Here is a 14,581-nt window from a genome sequence, read left to right on the forward strand (position 1 = left end):
TGACCTTGTGATCCGCCTGCCTCGGTCTCCCAAAGGCCTGGGATTACAGGCATGAGCCACTGCACCCAGCTGATTCTGTTTACTTGTCAGCATGAGGGACCTGATGACATCCCTTGAAGGGCTACACAGAGGATCCGGGGGGTTGGGGGAAAACCCCACCTCCCCGTCTGGGTCCCTGAGACTCCTCCTTGACCTGGAAAGTGCTGGACGCAAGGCTGGCCTGAGTCCCGTCACTGTCTCCAAGGGGCTGCTAGGCTGTTCTGAAAACAAACCAGTTGAATCCCACCGCCTTTTCAGGGACAGCAGGTTGCCCGAGGCCATTGACTTCAAAACCTTTGTTCACCTTCTGGCTGCAAAGTGGAGAATGGTGTGGAGAGTAAGCGCCAGTCTTAGCCATGCCCATCTCTCTCTCTCTCTCTTTTTTTTTTTTTTTTTTTTGAGAGAGGGTCTTGCTCTATTGCCCAGGGTGGAGTGCAGTGGTGCAATCTCAGTTCACTGCAGCCTTAACCTCCCAGGCTCAAGCGATCCTCTGAGTAGCTGGGACTAAAGGCATGTACTACCATATGAAGCTAATTTTTCTTTTTGTTTGTTTGTTTTTTAGACGGAGTCTCGCTCTGTCGCCCAGGCTGGAGTGCAGTGGCACGATGTCGGCTCACTGCAAGCTCCACCTCCCAGGTTCACGCCATTCTCCTGCCTCAGCCTCCCGAGTAGCTGGGACTACAGGTGCCCGCCACCACGCCCAGCTAATTTTTTGTATTTTTAGTAGAGATGGGGTTTCACCATGTTAGCCAGGATGGTCTCCATCTCCTGACCTTGTGATCCGCCCGCCTCGGCCTCCCAAAGTGCTGGGATTACAGGCGTGAGCCACCGTGCCCAGCCTCTAATTTTTTGTAGAGATGAGGTCTTGCTAAACTGCCCAGGCTGGGTGTCCCATCCCTTTTGTAATGCCTCTGGGTGGGCAGGTAAGTGAGGGGGGCTAAGCTGAGGACCCCTTTCACTATTGCAGAGACCCAGATGGCCTGAGGCAAGGGGGATGGAGGTGGGATCCGCACCTCTGGGCTTTCCTGGCCTGGCAGCCAGCTGGGCAGCGCATTCCCATCTGTGTCCCCACCCCGCATGGCAGCCGCTTTGTGTGGTTAATGCTGACGTGAAAGGAATGTTTGGGCTGAGCTGGATGCCAGGGGGTTTTACACGCACGAATGCACGGAGATATCACCACCAAGACCCTGTAAGGTAGGGGTGGGGCCACATCAGCGCAGATCAGCCCTGAGTTCCAGCCTGCTTGTGGACTTGGGAAACGGTGTGGGAGGCTGGAAAAATCCACTCATTCAACAAACAAGTACCGTCTGCTTCTCCATCAGGGCCCATGCTGGTTTGGAATACGTGGGCAGCGAAGACATGAAAGGTCCCCGCTGTCATGGGACATAGATAAATGTCGCTGAGCATGTAAGAGGGACACCACCTAGCACAGGAGGCTTTCCAGCGGGATCTTTGAAGGGGTGGCCTGCCCCTCCACACCTGTGGGCGTTTCTCGTTAGGTGGAACGAGAGACTTGAGAAAAGAAATGAGACACAGAGACAAAGTATAGAGAAAGAAAAAGTGGGCCCAGGGGACCGGAGCTCAGCTTACAGAGGACCCACGCCGGCACCGGTCTCTGAGTTCCCTTAGTATTTATTGATAATTATCTTTACCATCTTAAAGATAAGGGAGTGGCAGGACAATAGGATCATTGTAGGGAGGAAATCAGCAGTAAGACATATGAACAAAGATCTCTGTGACATGAATAAGTTTAAAGGAAAATGCTGTGCCTTGAGATGCATATGCAAATATCTCCATAAACCTTTTAGCTGCATTGTTTCAGCCTATCACATGGGGAGAAACCTTGGACAATACCTAGCTTTCCTAGGCAGAGGTCCCTGCGACCTTTGGCCGTGTAAGTGTCCCTGGGTAGTTGAAATTAAGAGAATGGTGATGACTTTTAACCAGCAAGCTGCTTCAGGCACTTGTTTAACAAAGACACATCCTGCACAGCCCAAAATCCTTTAAACCTTGAGTCACCACAGCACATGTCTCTTGCAAGGACAAGGTTGGGGGTAGGGTCACAGATTAACAGCATCTCAAATACAGAACAAAATGGAGTCTCTTATGTCTACTTCTTTCTGTATAGACACAGTAACAGGCTAATCTCTTTCTTTTCCCCACAATCTTGCTGGGCAGGGATGGGTTAAGGGCAGAAGGGCCTTCTGGTCTGAGAAACAGCATACAGAATGGCCTTCAGGCCGAGGGGACTGCCTTTGAGCAGTGGCTCTCAACTAGTGAACATTTGGCAATGTCTGGAGATATTCTTTTTTGTTGTTTGTTTTTTTTTTGACACGGAGTCCCACTCTGTCACTCAGGCTGGAGTGCAGTGGCATGATCTTGGCTCACTGCAACCTCCAACTCCTGGGTTTAAGTGATTCTCTTGCCTCAGCCTCCTGAGTAGCTGGGATTACAGGCACCTGCCACCGTGCCCGGCTAATTTTTGTACTTTTAGTAGAGTCAGGGTTTCACTATGTTGGCCAGGCTGGTCTCGAACTCTTGACCTCAAGTGATCTGCCTGCCTCAGCCTCCCAAAGTGCTGGGATTACAGGTGTGAGCCACCGCGAAGATCTCCATCTGGAGATATTCTGAGCTCTCCTAAGGGGTGTGTGGAGCGGGGCTGGGGGATGCTACCCGCATCTAGTGGGTGGAGGCCCGGGATACTGCTCACCACCCTACAGTGCATAGGACAGTCCCCACGGCAGAGTCCATCCCAAATGGCACTAGTGCTCTGGCTGAGAAACTGCGTTGCATGACCCTCAGAAAAGCCAACGTGGCTGGAACGCTGGGTTGGGCGGGGGTGGGGCGTGGAAAAGGGTTCTGGAGCAGCTCGGTCTCCCACGAAAACCCCGTAAGGAGTCTCTGGATTCCAGGCTCCCTGAAGGGACCTTTGCCCAGCAGGAACCAGGTTCTGCAGCGTCTGGATGAGCGTGCACGAAGCACACGCCCGAAAATCCTGAGCACGTGGCTCTACTGAGGGACGGAAAGCGCTCCAGGCCTCGGTTTCCCGCAGGAGCGATTACACCCTGGGGGCGGGGCCCGCTTCATGGGAGGGAGTTTTGTACAACCGTGGTGCATGGAAGGATTTTTCTGCAGATGAGAGGGAATCGGGACTAATAAAGGTGAACTTGCGACCGCGCGTCTCGAGCTGGCCGTCCCCCGCCTGGGGCTCACCGGGGCCTCGGCCCCCAAGACCTGACAGCTGGAGTCGGGGACCACAACTGCGAGAACTACAACTCCCAGGATGCCGCGCACCGCCTGCGCCCGACCTCGTCGAGGACTCGGGCAGCCAATGGGAGGGTCCGGGGGCGGGAACTCGGCGTACGTGCGTCGTGACGCGCCGACGGAGACGTCGGGGTTTGTGTGCGCGAGAGGCTGCCGATAAAGGTTGGGTGCCTCGCGCCGGGGGCCGTTGGGAGGGAGTGCGCCCCCGCCCCCCCTCCCCGGCCCCCACAGCTGCACCGCCGCTGCCGGGGCCCCACCTTCCCGTCGACCCCCGCGAGAAGGTCCTGGGGCTGCCACCCTCGTTCCCCCGATTGGGGCCGCAGGTGAGAGACCGGAGGGGCGGGGGTGGGGGGAGGGACCGGAGGGCGGAGACGTTGGGGGTGGGAGGGGGGAGCGTGAAGCCGGAAGGGGTACCTTAAAGGGGAGGTCGCTATTTCACCGCCGACTTTTGCCCGCTGGGCCGGCTCCGCCCTCTTAAAGGGCAAGGGGCTGCATTGAGAGGGCGGGTCAGGCTTTGCATTTTTACAGAAGCTTTCTGACTTAAAACAAACTTTTTCCCTTAAAAGGCGGTTATCTCATTAAAAGCCAGTGGCCGTTTCCCAAACGTTGAAGCAAAAACTCCTGAGTCCTGGTTGCTTCAAAACGATCCCTAGTTTAGCTCAACAAAGGTGGAGATGGGTCTGCAGTGGCAGCATCCCCTTAAAGGGGAAGTCCAGCCTGCTGAAAGGGTGTGGCGCGGCCTTTTAAAGGGGATGCTCTCTTCTTGCTAAATGGGACCCCGCTGTTTCAGGGCACGGATATCGCGTTTAAGGAGATGCTCGGCCTTCTCAAAGGCACGTGCAGCTTCTTAGGATCAGAAGGTTCTTTTTTTCCTTTTTTTCTTTTTTTGGAGACGGAGTCTCTGTTGCCCAGGCTGGAGTGCAATGGCGCGATCTAACCTGCTTACATATTAAAGGGTACGCTTACCTTTTAAAAAGGAAGTTCTTGGCTGGGCGCGGTGGCTCACGCCTGTAGTGCCAGCACTTTGGGAGGCCGAGGCGGACGGATCACTTGAGACCAGGAATTCAAGACCAGCCCGGGCAACATGGTGAAACCCCGTCTCTAGTAAAAATGCAAAAATTAGCCGGGCCTGGTGGCACGCACCTGTCATCCCAGCTACTCGGGAGGCTGAGGCAGGAGAATCGCTTGAACCCGGGAGGCGGAGGTTGCAGTGAGCCGAGATCGCGCCACTGCACTCCAGCCTCGGTGACAGAGTGAGACCCTGTCTCAAAAAACAAAACAAAACAAAAAACCAAGAAGTTCTTATAGCTTGTCCGAAGGGGATGCCCAGGCTTCATTCATTTAAAACTTGTTTACTGAGCACACACTCTGCCAGACATTATTGTAGGCACTGGGATGGCATACAACAGTGAACCAGACAGAAGCCCCTATTTTCACAGCGTTGACATTCTAGCATGGTGAGACAGAATAAAACAGAGAACACACTGGTCATAATAGTAGCGGTTCTCATCTGGGGGCAGCGGTTCTCATCTGGGGGCAGCGGTGCTCCCCTCGGGCGACATTGCGGCTAAGACTTGGAAGTGCAGGAGTGAGCTTTGTGGACAGTGTAGGGGAAGGCTTCATAGGCCAATGTCAGGCGTCCAGTGGGTCAAGGCCAGGGGCCAGGGATGCTGCTAAACACCCTACAGTGCACAGGACAGGTCTGGCCCCACAGACCATTCTGAGGCTGAGAATCCCTGGCTGTACAGTACATTAAAAGGTGATCATCGCTGTGGGGGAAAATAAGGCAGGAAAAGGGAATGGGGAGTTGGACGGGATTGTAGATTTCAATAAGGCTGTCAGGGAAGCTCTCACAGAGTGGATTTCAGCGAAGACTCGGAGGCGAAAGAGAGCAGTGGGCACAGGTGGAAAGGAAGGGGCGGTTCTAGGCAGGTGCCCTGAAGTGGGAGCAGGTCTGCCTGGCCATCCTGGGTGACCAGAGTGACCAGGGGTAGGGGGCCGGTGAGGACAGCAGGAGGACAAGTCAGGGAGGGGACAGGCCGCAGCCTGCAGGAAGTCAGCAGGCTCGAAGACCAGAGCTGTGGCAGATTTCTGAGCACAGGAATGCAATGCCCAGCCCTCCCTGTTGACTGGTTCACTTCAGCTGCTGTATTGGGAACAGAAGGGTGGGCAGGGCACGGGTGGAAACACGGAGATCCGTGGGGAGGCTGCTGCAGCTGCCTGGGAGAGAGACAGTAGTGCCTCAGATCAAGGTGGAGGCCTGTGAGAAGCGGCCAGATCCCGGATATGTTCCGGCTGGAAGGGGAATCTGCTGACAGAGGTGGTCGAGAGGAGGCGAGGAGCCTCTGGCCTGAGGAAGAAGACCGCTGCCGTTTTCAGAGATGGAGAAGCTATGGATGGAGTAGAAGTTGGGGGCGAGGAGCAAAAGACTATAGATTTTGGGCACGTTAAGTTTGAGGTGTCTACGAGGCGTTCAGATGGCACAGTCTAGCAGGTGGTGTGGTATTCAGAGGGTAGGTCTCACAGCGCTGGAGACCTGGAGTCATTGTTCGTAGATGGTGGAGTCCTGAGAGTGGGTGGCGGCTCCCAGGGAGAGAGGACAGAGAGAAGAGGACCAAGGGGTGCCCGAGCCCCGGGTGCTCCCATATCGAGAGGTCAGGGAGGTGAGAAGGAACCAGGCTGGGGACTGAGAGGGGGTGACAGGTGAAGGAGGACAGCGAGGGAGCGAGGTATCCTGGAGGCCAAGGGGAGGCGGGCCACGGACCCAGCGACAGGTGAGCCACTGCGGGCCATGCACCACCGAGGCCGTGGTGGAGTGGGGGCACCAGTGTGGGACTGAAGGGGTTTGAGCGGGGAAAGAGCGGGTTGACACTGGAGTTGCTCTGCTATGAAGGAATGGAGAAATGAGTTCGCAGCTGGACAGGGAAGTGGAGTGAAAAGATTTTTGGTTTTTAAAGATGGGAGACATAGATTGTTGGTTCTGCACATGGGAATGGTCCAGGAGAGGAGGAAAAGTGGAGGATGTGGGTGGGAAGGCAGGGTCCATGGGCACCGGGTCAGGCCTGTGGGAAAGGACCACGCAGGGTTTCTGGACCTCGCACTGTTGACATCGTGGCTGGGATTGTTCTCGGCTGCGGGGCCGTCCTGTGAATTGTAGGGTGTTGAGCAGCATCCCTGGCCTCCTCCCACCAGATGCCAGGAGCACTTTCCTCTCTAGTTAACAGATAACCCAGAATGCCTCCAGGCACTGCCAGATGTCCCCTGGGTCAGAGGCACAATTTGTCCCAGTTGAGAACCACTGGTATCGTGGTCAGAATGTGAGAACCTTTATTTTCACAGAGGCATGATCAAGGACAGGGTTGCCTGCCAAGAACAGGAGGGGAGAGGAGGGGTTGGAGGTGTCAGGAGAAAGCAGCACACCTGCGAGTGCATGGACCAGAGACATGTAGTGTGAGCCAGGGAGGGTGATGGTGAGGGGGCTGCAGATTTCATGGGCATGAAGGCAAAGTGAGACTGAGGCCAGGCCAGGCAAGGCCAGGCAAGGGGGTGCCTGTCATGGCCACCTGCAGCATTTGTGCAGAGTCAGGCGGGAGTGAGGATGTGGGCTGGCTGGAGGAGGCAGGGCGGGCTGGGTGGTAGATGGGGATGGGCTACAGTCTAAGGATTTGGGGAGTTGAAGCACCAAGCGGGAGTGACCTAGAAGGCTTTGTGGTGGTGGGAAGTAGGTTGTTCCAGGCTCAGACCATGAGGACACTTTTTTTTTTTTTGAGACGGAATCTCTCTCTGTTGCCCAGGCTGGAGTGCAATGGCATGATCTCAGCTCACACTGCAACCTCCACCTCCTGTATTCAAGCAATTCTCCTGCCTCAGTCTCCTGAGTAGCTGGGATTACAGGCGCCCGCCACCACGCTGGGCTCATTTTTGTATTTTTAGTAGAGACAGGGTTTCACCACATTGGCCAGGCTGGTCTCAAATTCCTGATCTCAGGTGATCTGCCTGCCTTGGCCTCTCAAAGTGCTAGGATTGATTACAGGCGTAAGCCACCGTGTCTGGCCCCATGAGGAGGATTTAGTTGGCAGGAAGAGGTTTAGGGTATGGCAGTGGGAGGAGTGTTGAGGCCGAGGCGGAGGATAAAGTCTTAGAGGGAGAGCAGCAAGGAGCAGAGCCCGGAGAGCCCCTTTGTGTGTGGTCTTCAGGGACCCTACCTGTCTGTAGAGGGAGTGAGCAGACTCCTAAAGGCAGCGCTTGCTCTCTTGAAGGCGGGGCCCCGCCTTCTCAGACCTGGCCAGCCTCCTAAGGAGGGTGACCACCAGTTTGCTGGGGAGTTTCCATTTCAGCACTGAAAGTCCAGCATCGCTGGCACCTGCTCATGTTCCAAGCAAACTGGGACCACTGGAGACCCTAATCCTAAGGAAGGTCCCCTGCAAAGTGGGTGACCCGGGGAGGTAGTGTGTGGGTTTGGCGTTGAGATGACCCAGTGCGGGGGTGAGCCCCTGACCCGGAATCCCTCCCCCAGGTGTGATGGTTGGCTCCCACGCGGACATGGCCCCGGCCTCTACTGCGGAGGGGGCCGGGGAGAAGCCAGGCCCTGCAGCCCCTGCCCCGGCGGCCCAGTATGAGTGTGGGGAGTGTGGCAAGTCATTCCGGTGGTCGTCCCGGCTTCTGCACCACCAGCGCACGCACACAGGCGAGCGGCCCTACAAGTGTCCAGACTGCCCCAAGGCCTTCAAGGGCTCCTCGGCCCTGCTCTACCACCAGCGAGGCCACACAGGCGAGCGGCCCTACCAGTGCCCCGACTGCCCCAAGGCCTTCAAGCGCTCCTCCCTGCTGCAGATCCACCGCAGCGTGCACACCGGCCTGCGGGCCTTCATCTGCGGCCAGTGCGGCCTGGCCTTCAAGTGGTCGTCCCACTACCAGTACCACCTAAGACAGCACACAGGCGAGCGCCCCTACCCGTGCCCGGACTGCCCCAAGGCCTTCAAGAACTCGTCCAGCCTGCGGCGCCACCGCCATGTGCACACTGGCGAGCGGCCCTACACCTGTGGCGTCTGCGGGAAGAGCTTCACGCAGAGCACCAACCTGCGGCAGCACCAGCGCGTGCACACGGGCGAGCGGCCCTTCCGCTGCCCGCTCTGCCCCAAGACCTTCACCCACTCCTCCAACCTGCTGCTGCACCAGCGCACCCACGGCGCCGCCCCTGCCCCCGCCCCGGGTGCCGCCCCCGCGGGCCCGCCCCCCCAGCCCCGGGAGCCCAGCGGTGGTGGCGGCAAGGTCTTCGTGTGCGACGCCTACCTGCAGCGGCACCTCCAGCCCCACAGCCCGCCCGCGCCCCCCGCCCCGCCGCCCCCGCCCCCGCCCGTGGTGCCCGAGCTCTTTTTGGCGGCGGCGGAGACCACGGTGGAGCTGGTGTACCGCTGCGATGGCTGCGAGCAGGGATTCAGCAGCGAGGAGCTGCTCCTGGAGCACCAGCCGTGCCCCGGGCCGGAGGCGGCGCCCCAGCCCCAGGACGCACCCGCCGAGGCGCCCAAGGCCGACCAGCCACCGTCCCCTCTGCCGCAGCCCCCTCCTCCCGCCGCCGCCCCCGCCCCTGGCTTTGCCTGTCTGCCCTGCGGCAAGTCCTTCCGGACGGTGGCCGGGCTCTCCCGCCACCAGCACAGCCACGGGACTGCCGGCGGGCAAGCGTTCCGCTGCGGCAGCTGCGACGGCTCCTTCCCGCAGCTGGCCAGCCTCCTGGCTCATCAGCAGTGCCACGTGGAAGAGGCGGCGGCCGGGCGCCCGCCTCCGCAGGCTGAGGCCGCCGAGGTGACCTGTCCCCAGGAACCGCTGGCGCCTGCCGCCTCCGCCCCGCCACCACCCCCGTCCGCCCCCGCGTCTGCGGAGCGGCCCTACAAATGTGCCGAGTGCGGCAAGGCCTTCAAGGGCTCCTCCGGGCTGCGCTACCACCTGCGGGACCACACGGGCGAGCGGCCCTACCAGTGCGGCGAGTGCGGCAAGGCCTTCAAGCGCTCCTCCCTGCTGGCTATCCACCAGCGCGTGCACACGGGCCTGCGGGCCTTCACCTGCGGCCAGTGTGGCCTCACCTTCAAATGGTCGTCCCACTACCAGTACCACCTGCGGCTGCACTCGGGCGAGCGGCCCTACGCCTGCGGGGAGTGTGGCAAGGCCTTCCGCAACACGTCGTGCCTGCGTCGCCACCGCCACGTGCACACTGGCGAAAGGCCCCACGCCTGCGGTGTCTGCGGCAAGAGCTTCGCGCAGACCTCCAACCTGCGGCAGCACCAGCGTGTGCACACGGGCGAGCGGCCCTTCCGCTGTCCGCTCTGCCCCAAGACCTTCACCCACTCCTCCAACCTGCTGCTGCACCAGCGCACGCACTCAGCCGAGCGCCCCTTCACCTGCCCCATCTGCGGTCGCGGCTTCGTTATGGCCGCCTACCTGCAGCGGCACCTGAGGACGCACGCCCCGGCCACCACGGCTCCCAGCACCACAGCCCCCGCCGCCGGCTCCCAGCCCCCTGCTCCACTGGCTGCCGCCCGGGCCCCGCCAGCCACCCAAGATGTCCATGTCCTGCCCCACCTCCAGGCCACGCTCTCCCTCGAGGTGGCGGGGGGCACGGCCCAGGCCCCGAGCTTGGGGCCAGCAGCGCCCAACTCTCAGACGTTCCTCCTGGTGCAAACTGCCCAGGGCCTCCAGCTGATCCCTAGCAGCGTGCAACCCCCTACACCTCCGCCCCCTCCTGCACCTCCCAAGCTCATCCTGCTGCCCTCCTCCAGTGCTGGGGCTGGGAGCGGCCGTGCAAGGCAGGGCCCGCGGGCAGTGGGGAAAGCCAGCCAGGGGGCGGGAGTGGTCTGGCTGCCAGGCCCTGGGGGTCTAGGGGTGCAGGGAGCGGCCAGCGCAGGGGCCAGCGGGGCAGCGCAGAGCCTCATCGTTCTGCAGAATGTGGGGGGTGGGGAGGCAGGGCCACAGGAAGTGAGTGGGGTGCAGCTCCAGTCCCTCCGGCCAGCCCCAGAAGTAACCACGGTCCAGCTCCAGCCAGCACAGGAGGTGACCACGGTCCAGCTTCAGCCAGCACAGGAAGTAACCACGGTCCAGCTCCAGCCAGCACAGGAGGTGACCACGGTCCAGCTCCAGCCTGTGGCCGGCCAGCTTTCCAATTCCAGTGGGGGAGCTGTGGCTACTGAGGCGCCCAACCTGCTGGTTGTTCAGAGCGGAGCAGCTGAGGAGTTGCTCACGGGCCCCGGCCCCGGGGAGGCGGGGGATGGTGAGGCCAGCACCGGTGTGGTCCAGGATGTCCTCTTTGAGACACTCCAGACGGACGAGGGCTTGCAGAGCGTGCTGGTGCTGAGCGGGGCCGATGGCGAGCAGACCCAGCTCTGCGTACAGGAGGTAGAAACCCTTTCCCCTGGGCTGACCGAGCCGCCTGCCACCGGCCCACCCGGACAGAAACTCCTCATCATCCGCAGCGCCCCAGCCACTGAGTTGCTGGACAGCAGCAACACTGGAGGAGGCGCCGCCACGCTGCAGCTCCTGGCCCCACCGCCCTCAGGCCCAGCCTCGGGCCCCGCGGGGCTCCCCGCGGCTCCAGCCTCCCAGATGGTACAAGTGGTCCCCGCAGGAGCTGGGCCTGGTGTTATGACCCCGCAGGGCCTGCCCTCCATCCAGATTGTCCAGACTCTACCCGCAGTCCAGCTGGTGCACACGTTTTGAGGAGAGCCAGTGATTCCCCTCCCGCCCCACACACAGACCCCGACTCACTGCCAGCCGGGGCGGGGCGGGGCGGGGTGCTGCAGGCTGGCCTTGCCTAATAAAGACCCGAGTCTCCCCGCCTGTGTTCTGTTTTCCTGAGGGGAGCGGAGGGGGAAAGTCATGGTCCTAGCCCCCGCCTGGGAGCATGGAGTCTTAACTCGTGCGTCCTGGGTCAGCGTCCTGGGGCCAGCCACTACGTGGGGCTCAGTTCCCCTGTCCTGAAACCAAAAGACGCAGGGGTCATTACAGTGGGGAGGTGGTGGCATCTGACTCCAGGGAGCGCCACTTGTTCACTGTAGGTCGCCCTGCTGCACCCCTCGTCTGAGAAATAGGGGGATCCTTATGCGGGAGGGCCCTGCGAGCCCGGGCGCCCCGTGGGGGGAATGGGGTCCCTGGGGATGGGGGGGGTGGGGCGCCGCTGGGCTGGGGGATGCTGAGCGCGGCACCCATGAGAATCCACCCGCGGGCATCGCTGCCCCGCGCTCAGGTTGCTCAGCAACGAGGGAACGTGGGGCGGGAGCTCGCGCTGGTCCCCAGCCCGCCGCCCGTCTCCTGCCGGCGCCCGCTGCCCTTTTTCCCCAGGTCCCCTTTCCCCGTTGCTCCTTCTCTAGGGATAGGAGAGGTCACCTCCCGGCCCGCCGCAGGGTCACTGCTCCCCGCCCGCCCTCCCGGGAGCTTAGCAACGGTTGCTACGACCCGCAGCGGGCAACGCCCCGCCCCCAGCGCGCGCGGTCTGACGTCACTTCCGCCGACGACCCCCTCCAGACCCGCTCCCGAAACCCTGTCAAAGGACCAAAGGCGACCCGTGCAGGTGCTTGCGGGTCCTTGTTCTTGTGGCGCGGGACGGGGACGACTGTGGGGGAGGGGGCGCTGGGGACCGGGGCGGAGCGAGCGTGGTCCGTTCTCCGGCATGTGGGGAGGGGGCTCGTGGCCCCGTGCCTGGGAGGGAGCCCCGTGCTGCAAAGTGTGGGCGTCCACAGCGTGTTTAGGAGTGTAGATCGCTGAGTAATACGGGGGAGGGGGGTCCTGGAGACTAGCAAGGTCGCTGAGTATTGTGGGGGGCGCCTGTCCTGCCCAGAGCCTCGCTTGTGGGTCCCGAGGGCTCTCATTGTCCTGATCGGGGAAGTGCTGCTGCTGCTGCTCCCCACCCCTCGGGGGGCTTTGGGGACAGAGGTGCCCCCCTGGCGCTGACCTGCTTGTGTTCTCACCAGGTGCACGACGCCAGCTCCCTTCTTGGGGGCGGGGGCCTGGGGCCTGCCATGGCCCCCAGCCACCTGTCAGTGCGGGAGATGAGGGAGGATGAGAAGCCCCTGGTGCTGGAGATGCTGAAGGTGAGAGGCAGGGGCCCCAGGGGGCCTGGGAGTGGCTGGAAGCGGGGGCATTGCAAGTGGATTCAGCCACCCCCTCCCACCCACCTGAGCCAGCCTGAACCCCCGGAGCGGGATCTTTTCTTCCTGGTCCTCAGCCGCCCTGGGGACCGGGAAGGTGTTCAGCAGCTGGAGGTGCTGCTGAAAGCTGCAGCAGGTGTGGCAGCCGGGGGCTCACCCCCCAGCCCTATTGGGACCGCAGCACTAACGCCCTCCCTAGTCTCGCATCTCCAGGGGGCCCGGCACTCCAGTGCAACAGCCAGCTCTGTGCCTCCAACCCCAGCTCTTCAAAGCATAGCCAGCCCCCCAGTCTAGCCTAGCAGCCCCCCTCCAGCCTCCACTCCAGCCTGAGGCAGGCTCCCTGTCCCTACTTCCCTGGCGCCTCACTGCGGCATTGCTACTGAATTGAGTGCCCCCACAGCTCCTGATTCATTCTTCCATCCATCATTCACTCTCGTTCATTCACTCAACACCCAGCGTGCCACACTGGTGACCATCGGACTGTGCTGCTTTCCCTTCCCATTTGGGAGCCCTCGCCCCACCCCGGGCAGGGTCTACCTCTCTCTAGGAGGCCCTAGTGTTTTGGATGGCTGAGCCACCCCTCCTGCCCACAGGCCGGCGTGAAGGACACGGAAAACCGCGTGGCCCTCCATGCCTTGACACGGCCGCCAGCCCTGCTCCTCCTGGCGGCGGCCAGCAGCGGCCTGCGCTTTGTCCTGGCCTCCTTCGCCCTGGCCCTCCTCCTGCCGGTGTTCCTGGCTGTGACTGCGGTGAAGCTGGGCCTGCGGGCCCGATGGGGCTCACTGCCTCCACCGGGTGGCCTGGGGGGGCCCTGGGTGGCCGTGCGGGGCTCCGGTGACGTGTGTGGGGTCCTGGCCCTGGCCCCTGGCACGAACGCAGGGGACGGGGCCCGGGTCACCCGCCTGTCTGTCTCTCGCTGGCACCGCCGCCGGGGCGTGGGCAGGAGGCTGCTGGCCTTCGCGGAGGCCCGGGCTCGGGCCTGGGCTGGGGGCATGGGGGAGCCCCGGGCCCGGCTCGTGGTCCCAGTGGCTGTGGCTGCCTGGGGAGTGGCGGGGATGCTGGAGGGTTGCGGCTACCAGGCCGAGGGGGGCTGGGGCTGCCTGGGCTACACGCTGGTGAGGGAATTCAGCAAAGACCTGTGAGGCTACAGGCTGACAGCCAGGGCAGGGAAGGAGGGAGGGGCGCCAGCACCTGAAGAGCGCCTACTGTGTGCAGGTACTTTTACGTGCTCTCCCTCGGTGAGTCCTCAGCCACCCAGGGCCCAGAAACAGAGGCCTGCCGAGGGGAGGAGCCTGGCCTGTGCCCGGCAGTCGGCAGTGTGAGGTCTGGAGTGTTTGAGCTTCTAAGAGTGAAATGACTCCTTTTCCTTCCTGGCCCTCAGGGGCCTCTCGAGGTCAGCCTCTCCAAAACCCCTACCTCAGCTCTGTCTGCACTGAGAAATCTCCCCGGTGGATGTCTGCAAAGTCCGTGCCCCAAGCCTGGGAGAGCTATCTGGGGAGGGGGAGAGGAGGCCCAGCAGAATATGCCCTCGAGTTAGGGTTTGCGACTCCGCCTCCCTGGGACCCAGATTGGGTCAGATGCCTGTGCTTGGAGGGGACAAGGTTGACTGCTTAGCGGGCGCGGTGCACAGGGCTGCCAGGCCTGGCCCCTCTCCGGGAAGGTCGGTCGAGAGCTGAGATGGGCAGCCCTGTCCCTTCCCCCAGACCCATCTGGTTTTTTACACCGTTTGTTAATAAAGCCTGGAACCGCTGTGTGCCTGTCTCATCTCTGATGCCTTTCCCAGTCTGTCTCCGGACACCCCCCGCCCATTTCTGTCTGGCTCCTCCTTTCCCCAGTTAACATTAATTGTTGGGGGGCGGTGCTGGACTGGGAGAAGGGGAGGCTGTGAGCTCAGGGGCAGCCCTGGGCCCTGCCAGCCCTTCTGAGTCACGCTCCCTATTACCGAATTTTTTCCACCTCACAGCTGCCTGGTGTGCAGGGAGTGGGGTGTGTGTGAGTGTGTGGAGGAGTGTGTGGAGCCCCTCCCCTTCCCAAGCCTTGACCCTTGTGCTGCTTATCCCCCGACCCCAGCTCCCTCTGGGACGGTGAAGTTCAAACTCTCCTCTCTCAGCTGGGGACTGCGGGCTTCACACTCAGATCCACCA

General features: G+C 61.6%; 2 protein-coding genes across 2 annotated transcripts; both read left to right on the top strand.

Moving 5' to 3' along the window:
• The first annotated feature begins 3,481 nt into the window (after nt 1-3,481).
• Nucleotides 3,482-11,127, top strand: LOC105488164 (zinc finger protein 628). Its single transcript, XM_011752016.3, has 2 exons — nt 3,482-3,626; nt 7,820-11,127. The coding sequence occupies exon 2, from the start codon at nt 7,825-7,827 to the stop codon at nt 11,008-11,010; it is 3,186 nt and encodes a 1,061-aa protein (XP_011750318.1). The 5' UTR covers nt 3,482-3,626; nt 7,820-7,824; the 3' UTR covers nt 11,011-11,127.
• A 368-nt stretch (nt 11,128-11,495) lies between these two features.
• On the top strand, nt 11,496-14,190 carry LOC105488163 (N-acetyltransferase 14 (putative)). Its single transcript, XM_011752015.3, has 3 exons — nt 11,496-11,860; nt 12,261-12,380; nt 13,031-14,190. The coding sequence occupies exons 1-3, from the start codon at nt 11,498-11,500 to the stop codon at nt 13,577-13,579; spliced, it is 1,032 nt and encodes a 343-aa protein (XP_011750317.2). The 5' UTR covers nt 11,496-11,497; the 3' UTR covers nt 13,580-14,190.
• The last annotated feature ends 391 nt before the right edge of the window (nt 14,191-14,581 follow it).

This window comes from Macaca nemestrina, chromosome 20 (genome assembly GCF_043159975.1).
Source record: "Macaca nemestrina isolate mMacNem1 chromosome 20, mMacNem.hap1, whole genome shotgun sequence".
Lineage (NCBI taxonomy): Eukaryota > Metazoa > Chordata > Mammalia > Primates > Cercopithecidae > Macaca > Macaca nemestrina.